The sequence below is a fragment of the Rhinoraja longicauda genome, chromosome 17 (assembly GCF_053455715.1).
Source record: "Rhinoraja longicauda isolate Sanriku21f chromosome 17, sRhiLon1.1, whole genome shotgun sequence".
NCBI lineage: Eukaryota > Metazoa > Chordata > Chondrichthyes > Rajiformes > Arhynchobatidae > Rhinoraja > Rhinoraja longicauda.
The window spans coordinates 23277843-23294692 of NC_135969.1; the positions used below are offsets into that span (position 1 = coordinate 23277843).

General features: G+C 47.0%; 1 protein-coding gene across 1 annotated transcript in view; it reads right to left on the reverse strand.

The window, feature by feature from the left end:
• The window catches only part of LOC144601554 (cadherin-related family member 4-like), a 60353-nt gene that overhangs the window by 12908 nt on the left and 30595 nt on the right, over positions 1-16850 (reverse strand). Inside the window, 7 exon segments of the mRNA XM_078413751.1 lie at positions 2702-2804; positions 3393-3543; positions 4799-4979; positions 9759-9889; positions 13051-13154; positions 14342-14452; positions 16660-16748. Coding sequence (XP_078269877.1) covers positions 2702-2804; positions 3393-3543; positions 4799-4979; positions 9759-9889; positions 13051-13154; positions 14342-14452; positions 16660-16748 — 870 coding nt within the window.

Consider the following 16850-nt stretch of genomic DNA (forward strand, 5'->3'; position numbering starts at 1 on the left):
TTGCAGCCTTGGCCCTTGGCAAAGCAGTTGTTATACCAAACTGCGATGCATCCGAATAGGAAGCATTCTATGATGCTTTTTCAATTGTTCAATGGTGATTTTATTGCCACATGTGCCAATGCACAGTGAAATTCAGGTGGCTTCCCCCCTGCAGGCCACAATCCGGCGGGTCCTGCATTTGGCCGCAGGGGACAAGCAGACACCGGCTCGGTAGCTTCCCCCTTGCCACACAGTGGGCTGGGAACATCTGTTACACATCTATAGAAATTGGTAAGAGTCATTGCAAACATGCTGATTTTCCTGAGTCTTTTGCGGAAGTAGAAGTGATAGTATGCTTTCTTGGCTGGAAATGTAGTTGGACCAGGACAATTTGTTGGTCCAACTACATGGTTACTCCACCCATTTCTGTACATCTAGGTTACATCTAGGAACTTGAAGTTCTTGATCATTTTGTTACTAAATTAGTACTTTGTATCTGCTTTCATCAAGGAGAAGGACATGGAGGATAGTGAGATCAGTGTGGAAAATACTAATATGTAAGGGGTGTTTGAGATTAAGAAGGAGCAGGTTTTGAGCATTAGGTGTTCATGTCCCCAAGACCTGATGGGATTTCATATCATATATATACAGCCGGAAACAGGCCTTTTCGGCCCTCCAAGTCCGTGCCGCCCAGCGATCCCCGTACATTAACACTATCCTACACCCACTAGGGACAATTTTTACATTTTACCCAGCCAATTAACCTACATACCTGTACGTCTTTGGAGTGTGGGAGGAAACCGAAGATCTCGGAGAAAACCCACGCAGGTCACGGGGAGAACGTACAAACTCCTTACAGTGCAGCACCTGTAGTCAGGATCGAACCTGAGTCTCCGGCACTGCATTCGCTGTAAAGCAGCAACTCTACCGCTGCGCTACCGAAAGTGGCAAGAGAGGACATTGTGGGAGCCTTGACAAAGATCTTTGTGACTTCTCTAGCCACAGAAGAGTTCCCAGAGGACTGAAGTAGTTAATTTTGTTCCTTTATTTAAGAAGTGGAGTAGAGGGAATTATAGGCTGGTGAGCCTCATGTCAGTTATTAGAGAAGCTATTAGAGAGGATTCTTCAGTACCAGATTTACGTTTTTGGAGGAGAATGGGATAATTTGAGACAGTCAGCATGGCTTTGTACATGGCAGGTCACGTCTTATTAACTTGATCTTTTTCTTTGAGAGGTACCAAAGGTGATCGATTAAGGTAGGATGGTGGATGTTGTCTACATGAATTTTAGTAAGCCATTTGATAAAGTTCCCCATGGTATATATAAATGGACATAAACGTAGATGGATATTTTAGTAAGTTTGCAGATGACACCAAGATTGCTGGGGTCGCGGACTGTGAGGAAGGCTGTCAAGGTATACAGCGGGATATAGATCAGTTACAGAAATGGGTGGAGTAATGGTAGATGGAGTTTAATCCAAGCAAATGTTAGGTGGTGCATTTTAAGAGGTTGAATGTAAGCAGAAAGTGTCCAATTAATGGCATGATCCTTAACAGCTTTGGTGTTCAGAGGGATGATAGGGTCCAAGATCATAACTCCCTTAAAGTGGCAATACAAGTAGACAGAGTGGTTAAGGAGGCATATGGTATGCTTGCCTTTATAGGTCAGGGAATTGAGTATAGAATAAGGAAGTCACAGCTTTATAGGACTTTGGTTAGGCCACATTTGAAGTATTACGTGCAGTGCCGGTCGCCCCATTACAGGAAGGATATGGAGACTATGGAAAGGGTGCAGAGACGATTTATCAGAATGATGCCTGGATAAGGCGGTATTAGCAACAGGGAGAGGTTGGATAGACGTGGATTGTTTTACTCTGAAACGCCAGAGGTTGCGAGGAGACCTGATGGAAGTATATAAAATGATGAGTGGCATAGATAGGGTAGACAGAACCTTTTTATCAGAATGAAAATGTCAAAGACTAGAGGACATCGTTTTAAGATCAGAGGGGGAAAATTTAAAGATGTACGGACCAAGTGCTTTACACAGAGGGTGGCAGGCGCCTGCAATGTGCTGCTGGGGGTGGTGATGGAAGCAGATACTAATGCGGCATTTAAGAAGCTTTTAGATACACACATGGATTTGCAGCGAATGGTGGGAGATAAATCATGTGGAAGCAGAGGTGATTAGTTTAACTTGGCATCATTTTTAGCACAGACATGGTGGGCAGAAGGGCCTGTTCCTATGCTGTACTGTTCTATGATTAGTAGAATGGGAGTAATGTGGGATCAGTGTAAATGGGCCGTTGATGCTATGTACACTCAATGGGCCGAAGGACCTGTTTCCATGCCTCATGGCTCCATGACTCTATGTGGATTGAAGCTTGTACAGAGCTGGGAGACCAAGGCCTCCTCGGTTCGATGGACCCAAGAGTTCCCACGGCTATGCAGAGTGGGGCGTTGACCCCAGCGCCTTGAAACAACGCCATACCATTCTATTCTTGCTGTGGAACTTTACTCTGCGCAGGTTGGTTTACACATTCTAAAAGCTCAGTATCACCTGCACTTCCGAGAAGGGCAACGGGGTCATTCCCTGATGACTGGACCTGCCCAGAGGTTCACTTGAGGGAGGCACGGGACGGAAGAGACAGGGATGTGAACCATGGTGAAGTTAGGGAATCGGCCCACGGGCACTCCTGTGAGCTCTTGGAGACAAAGAGTCTTACTGGTCTGAGGAGGCAGTCCACTGTCGACCACAGTGACCACGGCGGTGTAGCGGAAGTCCAGGGCTGCCATGACAGCAGAGTCATAATCCAGGCTCTCGTTCACCTGCAGGAGCAGGAGGAAGTGTGAGGAACCAAGTACAGGGGTTGGGACGACCCGTTACAGCTTTGTAAAACATTCGATCTCCGGGGCAGGGAGTATTCCATTGGAATCTTTACTGGAATTACACCAAAATTGGTGGCGTTGCGGATAGTGTGAAAGAGTGTGAACGGGATATAGATCAGTTACCAATAGGGGCAGAGAAATGGAGTTTCATCCGAGCATGTGTGAGGTGCTGCAATTTGGGAGGTTGAATGTAAGGGGAAGGTATACAGTTGATGGCAAGGTCCTTAACTGCATTGATGTGCGGACAGATCTTGGGGTCCGAGTTCATAGCTCCCTGAATGATGAAATGCTGTAAACATTTTCATACAGAATGTGGTGGGTACCTAGAATGTGCTGCCAGAGGTGGTGGTGGAAAAAGAAGAACAATCTTAACATTTAAGAGGCTTTTAGATATGCAAGGAATGGAGGGATATGGATTACGTGCAGAGGAGATTAGTTTAACTCTGTATCCTGTTTTGCACAGATATAGAGGGCCAAAGGGCCTGTTTCTGTACTTTATTGTTCCAGGTTCTATGTTAAGCCTCTTACCTTCACGCTGTGGGCTTCATACTTGAACTTAAATTGCGAGTTGTCATTAGGAACAATGGCGTACGACAAGGTGGTATTGGAGTGGTCAGGATCACTGCACAACAGCTCAAAGAGGATGGACCCCACAGGAGTTGTTTCTGGGATCTCCGTCCTGGTAAGAGACAGTGAAGGGGAGAATATTTACAGAATAGGTCTTAGTCCCAGTGGTACAGAATTCACCCAATCCTCTCATGCTGAGAACTATAAATTTTGCACTCTCTCAGCTCCTTGTTGCTCTTGTTTCCATATTTATCAGTCTGTCAGATAAGTTCTAGAGAATTGTGTTGCCTCCTCCCCACTGCCAGTCTGATAAGCTTGGTTTATCAATGCAATCAATACTCTTTCAATCTAGCTCACCTCCAGAGTCAGTGGTCAGCATGTGGAACTTTGAATGAAGGAACATCGATCTCAACAAGCTCATGCCTTCCACAGCCAATGTGCCCCATCAAATTCTCTCTTCTGCTCTACAAACAAAGGTACTTCAAACCTTTACAAGTGATAGGCCACGTCTCAGATCCAATCGTGTCCCAGAATGCCTTGCTCAAAAAGGACAAGTTCTGCTTTCATCATAGCTTAAATTGGTCACTGGAATCTGATGAACACACCAGGGTAGCTAACTCATTCTGAGCACAGTCACTCCTTGAAAACATAAAGTCTTGATAATGGGTAGGCAATGATTTTGTTTTTATATAGTGCCTGTCATACCTTGGCTGTTTGTCAAGTTCTAAAAGGCAGGGTGGTATTTTAGAGGATCAATCAACATTGTAACGCAGGAACGAACAGACATCAGTGTACAACTGAAGAGACGAATGATGAGCATGTCACCAGGAAGAACTGGTTTATGGATAAAGACAGGGTGTGCCCACAAATTAAAATTCTGAATTGGGGCAAGGCCAACTTTGATGGCATCAGTCAGGAACTTTCTCAAGTTGATTGGAGTAGATTGTTTGCGGGCAAAGGAAAGTAGGATGCTTTTAAAAGTTTGATGCCAAGTGTTTAGGGCATGCATGCTCCTGTTAGAGTGAAGGGCAAGGCAGGTGTGCATAAAGAAGATTGGATGATGAGAGAAATTGAGGCTCTGGTCAGGAAAAAGGAGATATGGGATATAGGCAGCTGGGATCAAGTGTATCCCTGAAGGAGTTTTGGGAACTGGGGAGCATACTTAAGGAAATCATGAGGGGAAAAAAGGAGGCAAAAGCTAGCTTTGGCACCTTGGTCGGAAAGACAATTTGGGACGAAGGGCATATTTCCATACTGTATGACTCTGTGATTCCAAATACTTATGAAGCCCAAACATCTTACTGGAATGACAGTGAAAAGTCACTGAACAGAAAGCTCACGGTGGTTGAGTGCTCACAAACACTTACACAAAGATGGGTGGAGTGCAGACAGGGCTGTTATTATTCACGTCAGTCACATGCACTGTGACATTAGTTGCTGAGCTGTAGAGGTAGCTGTCATCATAAGCAACAATCACCAGCAGGTTGACAGCAAGCCCAGGGTCCTGATCCAGGTCCAGGTTGAACGAGGTTTTGATGATCCCAGTATCTATAGAATGATGATGAGGTTGAGGGTTGAAAGCTGATCAGGCAGCATTGCCTTCACAGAAATTTAACAGGGAGTAAAGGAAGAAACACAATGTACCACAATCCCGACTGCACACAAGAATGCCCCAGAGACTATCAGCAGATCAGCTGGAAGTCACTTTGCTCTTTAAGTTCTTGCTACTACCAAGGACTTCTCCCCTTTTATTGATCCAGTCATAATGTTGGTAGATACTTTGATGGTGTTATGAGATGCAATGCTCTGCGAGAAAAGGTGCATAAAGTTAATTACGTAATTGGGACCAAAACCATTTGAGCTTGAAAACGAACACAGAGATTATGGTTTTGCAGACATCCTCTGCTTTCACCAGCCTGGAGTGCACCACATCTATCCCATCGGCTAATTATCAGGAATTAGTTGCTTGAGGTTTAAAAAGTGTTATGTACATGATTAACGACAGACAGGCCTGGATAGAGTGGATGTGGAGAGGATGTTTCCACTAGTGGGAGAGAATAGAAACAAGGGGGCATTGTCTCAAAATAAAAGGACTTGCCTTTAGAAAGGAGATGAGGAGAAATTTCTTTAGTTAGAGGATGCTGAATCTGTGAAATTCATTGCCACAGATGGCTGTGGAGGTACTACTTGCATAAAGCTTGGTGCAAGTAGTTGACAGCTGTAATGTGGCTGAGGCATGCCCAATGATTTGTGGTGGAAGGACAATATTCAGACTGGAGATCAGTGACCAGTGACCATCTCAGATAACCTGTCCTGGGCTCAGCACAAAGGGCAATCACAAAGAAGGTGCACCAGCATTTCTACTTTCTAAGAAGTTTAAAGGGATTTGGCATGTTACCAAATACTCTAACAAATCTCTACAGGTGTATGTAAGAAACTATCCTGACTAGTTGCATCATGGCCTGGTGTAGCAAATTCTGCGCACAGGAATTCAAGATGATGCGGAAAATGGTGGCCCCAGCCGTGTCATCATGGGCACAGCTCTCTCTACCAGAGAAAGCTTATACATGAGATGCTGCTTCAAGATGGCGGCATCTATTATCAAGGATCCCCACCATCCGGATCATGTGTTCTTCTTGTTGCTACTGTCAGTCCCATCCGCCAAGTTCAGAATCGGCTACTTTCCTACATCTATTAGGTTCTTGAACCAACCTACACCATCCTAATCCTAAAGAGACATTATGGACCACCTCTTTCACTACCATGGACTTGTTGTTTGTCTGATTGTGTTTCATACTAATGTCTTTCTTTGCAGTCTTCTTTCTTTTATAAATGTTATGTGTTATTTATGTTTAATGTTTTGCGTGTTGGGCGGTGTCTGTGCTGCAAACAAGATTTTCATTATGCCTTTACCTCATCATGCTAGTGTGCGTCACAATAAACCCAACAGGACATGACCTACTTTAAAAGAAAATCATTTAAAGGAATGAAAATTTGTAAATTGATTGGCAATTTACAGTGACCAATTAACTCATTGAGCCTGACATCTTTGGGATGTGTGAGGAAACTGGAGGAGTAACTCAGGCGGACATAGGGAGAACGTGCAAAATCCACACAGACATCACAAATGTGTTGTTCATAATAATCCTAATTTCAAACATGAATTGAAAATATAATTGTAGGTAAAAATTTGTAGAGAAGGGGAATGGCTTTTTCCCCAATAACTAACTTGGAAATTCTAGTCTGACTGCAGCCTGAACACGAAATGCAAACATACTGGAAATATTTAGCAGGTCAAAGAGCAGCTGTGCCTGGAGAAACAGAGTCAGCGTGTGTAACAGGTTGATAATGGAGAAGTTAGTGAAAACCAAGCTGAAGGTAGTAAAGTCATGGTGCCATGTAACACAGAAACAGGCCCTTCAGCCCAACTTGCCATGCCGACCAAGATGCCCATCACTGCTAGTGCCATTTGCCCGTGTTTGACATATTCCTTAAAGATGTAGAGTACAGATCTGGAAGAAAACGTGAGAGTGGTGCAGTCAGAGAGATTAAATGACAAGAGGAGATTATCCAGTATGAAGAAAGAGAGCGGATGTGAAGAGGTGCTCTGCTCAGTCACGGAACATGTGAGCAGAATTATTCTTAAACACTGCAAAAGGAAAATATTCAGAATTCCGGCATCTTGCATTTTTGTATTGGTGCTGAACTGTCTGAACTTTATGAATTTAGCACCTGAAATTGCAAATATCTATCCTTTCATAACAGAAGCCGACAACTGGGACAAATAAAACTCCTTACTGATTAGGTGCCAGCCCCCTGTGAGACCACATCAGTGGGAGGGTGGCTGTAGTTATCCCCCTCACCTCTGGGAGGGGCTGCTGAGCTGCCTGCTGAGAGCCCACGTTGTCCCTTGGTGCCATCTGCTGGAAGGGAAGGGGGAAATCTCAACTGAACACCAAGGAAAAGTGACCTTCATTTATTGGCTTACCACTATTAAATTAGATTAGGAATACAAGAGTATTTTATCTCTTTGTAAAACTTTTGTTCATGAGCAGTGCAGTGTGTCAGCCCACACCTCATTCACATAAACAGCAAGTTAAACCACCCTCTTAGAACAATTGCCTGAGCTCCCATGCTCTCCTCTTGCCATCCCTAGTTCCTTTACATTGATACATAGATACATAGACAATAGGTGCAGGAGTAGGCCATTTGGCCTTCAAGCCAGCATCATCATTCAATGTGATCATGGCTGATCATCAACAATCAGTACCCCATTCCTGCCTTCTCCCTTAAACCCACATTGTCTGATTACTGACCCTTCTGGAATATAAAACTTGTTTCATTTAACCCATAAATACCATTCATAATTTTAATCACCCTCTCTCAAATCGCTACCTTGATCTCACTTCCACATCGTCCAAATCTGACCTTCCCTTTTCTCCATCTCCATCTCCATCTCTGAGCTACCCAGAACCATAATAAACCCTCTGCATCCCGATCTCAACTAGGATATACTATCTTTTGGCATTACTATCTTTACCAGGACTTTGCCTGGATTAGAGGAAATCAGTTATGAGGTGAGATTGAACAGGCTGCACTTGTTTTTTTCTGAAGCAAAGGAGGCCTGATAGATTATGAGAGACATCGATAGGTAGATAGAATCTTTTTCTCATGGTAGGGGTATCAAAAACAAGAGGGCATAGATTTAAGGTGACAGGAAGGAGTTTTTGAGAGGAACTTGCTTTTACATAGAATGGGTGATATTTCAAATGTGCTGCCAAATGCGATGACAGAATCAGATATAATCATGATGTTGAAGAGAGATTCTAAATAGGCAAGGCATAGGTGGACATAGTTCTAATGTGGGCAGATGAGATTAGTATAGATGAGCTAAAAGGTGAACCTAGATATGGTGGGCTGAAGGGCCTGTTTCTGTGCTGAACGACTGACGTTATAGCTGCATTTCCCTGTGGTAGAAAGTCTTATTTAAATGATGGACAGCAGAATGCAGTGGGGCAGAGTGACCTGGGTATTGTGAGATAAGGCACGCAGGTTAGTAGGCAGGTATGCAACTCTCCACCCCACTCCCCCTTCTGCAACACCACCTCCTTCCTCTCTACTGCGTATAAGGGTCAGGAAGCTTTACAAAATTTTGATTAGGCCGTATTTGGAGGATTGTATGCAACGCTGGTCGTCCCGTTCCAGGAAGGATGTGGAGTCTTTGGAGAGGGTGCAGAAAAGATTTACTTGAATGCCACCTAGATTAGAAGGTGTTAGCTATAAGAAGAGATTGGACCTTGAATTGCTTTCTCTGGAACATTGGAGGTTGAGAGGAGACCTGATAGAAGTATATAAAATTATGAGAGGCAGTCAGATAGCCAGAACCTTTTCGTCAGAACATTTTTCCTAGGGTGCAAGTATCAAATACCATTCATTTTTATGCAGAGAGTAGTGGGTGCTTGGAACGTGCTGCCAGGGTTGGTGGTGAAAGCACATATGAAAGTGGAATTTAAGAGGCTTTTAGATAGGCATATGAACATGCTGGGAATAGAGGAATATGGATCACATGCAGGCAAAGGGAAATTAGTTTAACTTGATATCATGCTTGGCACAGACATGATGGGTTGAAGGGCCTGTCTCTTTGCTTGCCTGTTCTATGTTCCCAAAACAGTAGCTGGTCGCAGACTCCCAGATAGAGGATTCCATTCACTCCACCCTCAGGATCGGAGGACTTGAAGGGCGTGGAGGGAGGGGAGTGAAGGATGTGGGTAGATGGAGATGGGGAATATTTGCACAGGTGACCGAGCTTATGGACCCCACCAGTCACTAAACCAGGCATGCTCCAAACCCAGCTTCATCACAGAAACAGTCGAACTCCAGGTAACATTCCCACATCCAATCGCTTGTGCCCCCCACCACCCCCCCCCCACCTCCCTCCACCCCCCACCCCCCACCCTCCCCCCTACCACCCTCCCCCCTACCACCCTCCCCCCCACCACCCTCACCCCCCACCACCCTCCCCCCCCACCACCCTCCCCCCCCACCACCCTCCCCCCCCACCACCCATCCCCCCCACACCACCCTCCCCCCCACCACCCTCCCCCCCACCACCCACCCCCCCCCACCCCCCTCCACCCCCCACCCTCCCCCCTACCACCCTCCCCCCTACCACCCTCCCCCCCCCAACCAACCTCCCCCCCCCAACCAACCTCCCCCCCCTCCCCCCCACCACCCTCCCCCCCCCCCACCCTCCCCCCCCCCCCACCCACCACCTACTATCCCTCCCACTGCACCGGGGTGGGGGGGGGGCGGTGATCAGAGACTTACCTTCACCTATGTTGAAGGAGGGGTGAAAGGTTGCCAGATGATAGTGCACCTTCTCTCCTTCAGCACTGACCTTGGTCACATAGAACTCTGGCCCTTGGTTCTCCGGAATGCTGACAGTGCTTGGGACTGACCTGCAAGAGAGGGTGCGTTAGCAGAGCAGAGGGAGAGTAGTGTGGACAGGGTGGAGGTAATACAGCAACTAGGCATCTTCATCTCAACCCCACCCATGGAACAAGAGATTGGTGTGCACAATTAGAGCACATGGTATTGGGGGTTGGGTATGGACATGGATAGAGAACAGGTTGGCAGACAGGAAGCAAAGAATAGGAATTAACGGTCCTTTTCAGAATGGCAGGCAGTGACTCATGGGGTGCCACAAGGCTCAGTGCTGGGTCCCCAGTTATTTACAATATATATTAACAATTTAGACAAGGGAATTAAAGGTGACATCTCCAAGTTTGCGGATGCCACAAAGCTGGGTGGCAGTGTGAGCTGCGATGAGGATGCTGTGAGGCTGCAGGATGACTTGGATAGTTTGGGTGAGTGGGTTGATGCATGGCAGATGCGGTATAATGTGGATAAATGTGAGGTTATCCACTTTGGTGGCAAGAACAGGAAGGCAGATTATTATATGAATAATATCAGATTAGGAAAAGGGGAGGTGCAGCAAGACCTGGGTGTGCTTGTACATCAGTCAATGAAAGTAAGCATGCAGGTACAGCAGGCAGTGACGAAAGCAAATGGCATGTTGGCTTTCATTACGAGAGGATTTCAGTTTAGAAGCAAGGAGGTCCTTCTGCAGTTGTACAGGGCCCTGGTGAGTCCGCACCTAGAGTATTGTGTGCAATTTTGGTCTTCTAATTTGCGGAAGGACATTATTGCTATTGAGGGAATACAGCGTAGGTTCACCAGGTTAATTCCTGGGATGGCAGGACTGACAGATGATGAAAGAATGGGTCGACTGGGGTTGTATTCACTGGAATTTAGAAAGATGAGAGGGGATCTTATAGAAACATATAAAATTCTCAGAGGATTGGACAGGCTAGATGCAGGAAAAATGTTCATGATATTGGGGGAGTCCAGAACCAGGGGTCACAGTTTAAGAATAGGGGGTAGGCCATTTAGGACTGAGATGAGGAAAAACATTTTCATCCAGAGAGTTGTGAATCTGTGGAATTCTCTGCCACAGAAGACAGTGGAGGCCAATTCACTGGATGTTTTCAAGAGATAGTTTGATTTAGCTCTTAGGTCTAAAGGAATCAAGGGATATGGGGGAAAAGCAGGAACTGGGTACTGATTTTGGACAATCAGTCATGATCATATTGAATGGCGGTGCTGGCTCGAAGGGCCGAATGGCCTATTCCTGCACCTATGTTTCTATGGGAACTCTTTGGGAACAGTTGTCTCAAGGTAAAAAAGGAGAGTTGCTGGAAAACTCAAAAGGTAAGGCAGCATCTGTGGAGAGAAAAGGCCAATTAACATTTTGGATTGGGACCCTTCATCTGTAAAGAAAGTAGAGAGGAAGTGTAAAGAGGTGGGGAAGAGGAGTGGCAAGAGCTAGCAAGTGATAGAAGAAAGGGAAAAATGGAACTGAATGAGGAGGGATGGTAGCATATAGGAACATCAGAGGGAGGGAGGGAGGGGTGAGTGGGGGGAGGAGTATGTGGGTGATGAGGGAATGAAATCATGTGATAGGGAATCAGGGATAGTTAGGAAGGGTGTGCATGAGAGGACCAGGATGGATAGGAGAGAGAAAGGGTTTAGGTTACTTGAAATTGGAGAGCTCAATGTTCATGCCATTGGGGTGTAGACTACCTAGACGGAATGCAAGGTGCTGCTCCTCTAGCTTGAAATTGGCCTTATTCTGGCACTGGAGGAGGCCGAGGACAGACATGTTGGTGTGGGAAGGGGAAGGGGAATTAAGTGGGCTAGCAACCAGGTGATTGAGATGGCCATAGTGGACATAGTGCAGGTGCTTGGCAAAGCACTCACCTTATCTGCATTTGGTCTTCACGGTGCAGAGGCCAGTGGTCACACCAACTCAGACTGAGCTGCAAGTGACCACCACGCACTGAACTGCAGCTGGTGAGCTCTGCGAGACCACCAGGCATGCCAGTCTGCTCCTCCACCTCGCACATCACGGGGCAGTAAAGAAGGGGTGCAGGGGGAGTAGCAGGGGGGGGGGGGGGGGGGAGAGAGTGGTCTATCATCACATGATGACTCTTTTACTCCTGTCACTTCCGGTTCCTCCCTGCGGCACCAGTTCACACACACGAGGTCAGCCCCCATCGGTCACCAGCAACTGAGATTGAAGTTGTAGGTAGACACTGGTGCAGGGGCTGTAAGCACTTGGAACAAGCCCTGCTTCCACAGGCCGGTTCCCCTCCAGCAACTCTGTCAGCCGATCCTCCCCTGAAGGCCAACTCTTCCTGGGCACTTCCTCCCCAGGACAGGTATCTGTTTATCCAGATAGTGAGTGACAGAGGCTTAAGGCATCTTGAAGGGCAGAGAGATAATTCTTAGGGACATAATTAAGTCCCATGGGGAGGGGGGGAGGGGGTAGGAGTTGTACTCAGAACACACAGCATGGAGTAGTGGAGAGAGCACACACGTGCCTAAACACACACAAGCCCAAAGGGTGCAAGGAATAATCAATACCAGAACATGTTTGCACACGCCTACTCTTTCCGTGAACATACATCCCTAATCTTTTCAATGAACACACACATAACAACTCTATTGCATGTGAAAACACATATGCACAATCATACACACACATCAACCTCTCTCACATCTGCACAGTCAGACACGGTGTCTCTCACACATAAACACACCTCGTTCTTTCACAGGCACATTCACACATGATAGGAGGAAGGGGACACTGTCGTGGAGGGATTTTGTGAGAGAAGACAACAGACAGATCAGTAGCTTGGTACATAAATCTGAAGTTTAAATGGGCATCATTCCTGTGATGTTCACTCAAAGTACACTACAACTGACCATTCTTCCCTCAGAAGCTGGGACGCAGCCGGGTGGTGAGCAGGCTGCTCCGGCTCAAGAACATTGACTGACCCACAGGCGATGCCTGGAAGTGCAACCAGAAAGCTACTAAATAGATCACATCACCTTGCTCAGTTAGTATTGTAGGTGGGAAACAGTGGGGTAGGGTAGGTGGTGGGAGTCAATGGGGTTAGGGTAATGGATGAAAGGCACAATGGATGGGTAAGCGCGTGGAGGTGCAGTGTGGCAGGTGGTACGATAAGTGGGTGGGAGACACGGTGGTCACACTTACGTGAAGACTGGAGGCCAGTGATGGACTGGAATCACAACAATAGTCACCACCCCTGTACAAACAGTTACTGTGTTCTCAGTGACTGTGATGTGGAGTTTGAAGTTCTATTAAATAAAGAGCAAAGTCAGACTTAGATAAAACCTATGACCAACCATTCAAACCTTCTGGGGCAGCCCAGGAGCATGGGGAGTATCTCACAGGGTTCCCATCTCTCCTTCATGTGGGACCTGTTCAGTGAAAACCAGGCAGTTCTCCATCAAGAGAAGTTGTAATAACAGCCGGGTCCCTTTAACTACATCGCCAGGACACTCACAGTGGGAACCAGGTCCTTCCAGACACCTTGCAGCATGGCTCAGGATCCCCAGGAAACTGGCATTGGGAGATGAGATCTCCAGAGGTATCACACTGGGAGACAGAGTCTCCACAAGTCTTGTATGAGGAGCCTGGATGTCTACAAATCTTGCACTGGGAACTCGAATCCACAAGAGTCTCACACCGGGAGATGGGATCTCCACAGATGTACTGAGAGTTGGGATCACCAGCAATCTCACACTGGGAGACGGGGTCTCCAGGAATCCCTCCCTGGGAGAGAACATCACCAGGAGTCTCACACTGGGAGCTGGGATCTCCAGGGGCCTGACACTGGAAGGGGGCATCACCAGGAGTCTCACACTGGGAGCTGGGATCTCCAGGGGCCTGACACTGGGAGGGGGCATCACCAGGAGTCTCACACTGGGAGCTGGGATCTCCAGGGGCCTGACACTGGGAGGGGGCATCACCAGGAGTCTCACACTGGGAGCTGGGATCTCCAGGGGCCTGACACTGGGAGGGGGCATCACCAGGAGTCTCACACTGGGAGCTGGGATCTCCAGGAATCCCTCCCTGGGAGAGAACATCACCAGGAGTCTCACACTGGGAGCTGGGATCTCCAGGGGCCTGACACTGGGAGGGGGCATCACCAGGAGTCTCACACTGGGAGCTGGGATCTCCAGGACTACCATTGGGAGGCATAATCTCCTGTAGTCTCATATTGGGAAATAGCATCTCCAAGATTCTCATACCAGGATATGGGAACTCCAGGAGTCTCACACCAAGAGCTATAATCTCCATGGATTTCCTGCTCAGTCCCTACAGATTCTACACTTTGCCCTGCCCGGTCTTTGTTGTGAGCAGTCCTGGCAAAGCAGGAGTATGGTGTGCTTGCCATCACCTTCAGATGGTAAAATGGCGGAGTGCAGATTTTTGCTCTTTCCACCCCCTATTAACCAGAGTGCAGACAGATGGATTTTACCCTTTCCATGTTATGTCGTCCAAAACCTTCAAGTGGCACGTGGATGCTGCCCGACCAATCCACACTGAATAGGTCCCTCGCAGACGGAGGTATGGTGTCGGTAATGGTGTACTGCAATGAGAGCAATGAGTGTGTGATGACGTTAGTGTCGGCTACACTGAACACATTCTTGTACCCGTACGTTCTGCTCGGTCTCACTACTCTGGTCCTTTCACCATCTGAGCAGTGGTTACTGGAGCTCTCTAGCTGGAGGTCTGGAGCTGCAGCCTCTGATCCCGTGCCAGGATTCGAACAACGTCCTGGCCGATGCGGTGGCACTGAGGAGCGTGCAGCACTGTCCAATGCCCCCTCTACTGAGGTGCGAGAACCCACTGATTCCCACCCTTCCTCGCAGCTAATGGGAATTGGCCCTGTGACTCAGTGGGACGGAGGGCTGGGGTTCTCCTGGATCCCTGCGCAGGAGCTCATGTGGCATTGCTGAACTGGGGAGTGGGCTATGAAATAATCAACTAGCTTCTGACTTCCAAGCAACACATCATCCAATGCTTCGGCTCTCACTTGATCAATCAATTTTTAGGGCCCAGTATATAGCAGCAATAACTTTTCCTTGTCAGCTGATTGTGCAATCCACATTTGGAAAATAGATTCACTGATTAACTTTGTTGGTGAGTTCACACCATGGAATCTCCTCCAGCACCAGCACACTGACCCAAAGGCAAGGCCTCAGTGGGAACCCTGGTTTCCACTGTCAGGCCAAGCTTCAATTTTTCATTTAGACACAAGGAACTACAGATGCTGGTTTACAAAACAAAAGATGCAAAGTGCTGGAATAAGCAGTTCTGGTAGCATCTCTGAGGAACATGGATAGGAGTTGTTGGTTGTTGACTTAAGAAAGCAAGGTTTAAACACAATCCTGTCCTCATCAATGGAGAAACTGTACAGATGTTCCACACCTTCAAGTTCCTTGGCTTCCATAGCACCAGCCTAACTAGATCCCTTCACACTGATGCGGTGATCAAGAAAAGTTTAGGTTTATTATTGACAAGTGTACCAAGGTAACGTGAAAAGCTTTGATTTACATGCTATTTAATAAGATCACAAGTGGAGAACACAAGCTAATCCTTCATAGGCCCATCACTTCATTCCAACCAATCCATCTTCAGGAAAGCTGTAAGTACTATCAAGGAAACCTGTCACCCTGGCCATTCCCTATTCTCTCTTCGACTTCCTGGGAGAAGATACAGAAAGTTGAATGTCCAGACTTAAGATCAGCTTCTTCCCCACCGCTATCAGACTCCTGAATCAATCAACGCGGGGAAAACCAGGGAGATGGTGGTAGATTTCCGCGGGCGGAGCCAGGTCCCCCCGACACCGGTGAACATCCAGGGAATGGACATCAAGAGGGTGGATTCTTATAAGTACCTGGGTGTCTACCTCAACAATAAACTGGACTGGACTGAAAACACCGATGCGCTACACAGAAAGGGCCAGAGCAGACTTTATCTGCTAAGGAGACTCAAGTCCTTTGGAGTGCAGGTGCAAGTTCTACAACACAGTGGTTGCGTCGGCCATTTTCTATGGAGTGGTCTGCTGGAGCAGCAGCATCTCAGCGGCGGAGGGGAAGAGACTCGACAAGCTGGCCAGGAAGGCCAGCTCTGTCCTGGGTTGCCCCCTCGACTCAGTGCAGGTGGTGGGAGAGAGGAGGATGATGGCAATGCTAACATTGCTGCTGGACAACGACTCCCACCCCATGCAGGACACTGTCACTGCACTGAGTAGCTTCTTCAGTGACAGACTCCTTCACCCCAAGTCGGTGAAGGAGAGATATAGGAAGTCCTTCCTTCCCGCTGCTGTGAGACTGCACAACCAGCACTGCTCCCAGCAGACGAGTCAACAATAACAGCTAAGAACACACAGAAAACTGATGACAATTTATGTATCTTTTATTTATAATGAATGATCTCTTGCTCTCTTGCTATCCACTTTGCTGCTGTAACACTGTAAATTTCCCCGGTGTGGGACGAATAAAGGAATATATTACCTCTTTCACACCTGGCTGCCATATACTGTTACTCATATTTCTACCTCTTTGGGTTCGTCTGTTTTTGCACTTTAGGGTTTTTTTTTGCATTACTTTTGATTGCATTCCAATTTTTGCTATATTTTGTTTTGCATTTTTTCATTATATTTATTGTTACATCTATCATTATCGTGAATACTGTGTACTCAAAGCATCATGCAAACAAGGAATTTTATTGCATCCTGATGTACATGAAAATAAGCTCATCTGAAAAGGAATCTACCACACATAATCTTACCGTGAAGTTCTCTGAGAAGGTCGGTGCTGTGACAATCGTGTAGATTTTGGAGAAAGAGGCCGCTGTTTCCAGCACGTTTACCGTGGCTCCTGTCAGAGTTAAGACATTTATTACGTGAAGTCTTGCAAGACCCAAAGGCCCGACATTAACCAATATTCCTTTGCCCAGTCCGTAGGACTTTGGAAAACAGC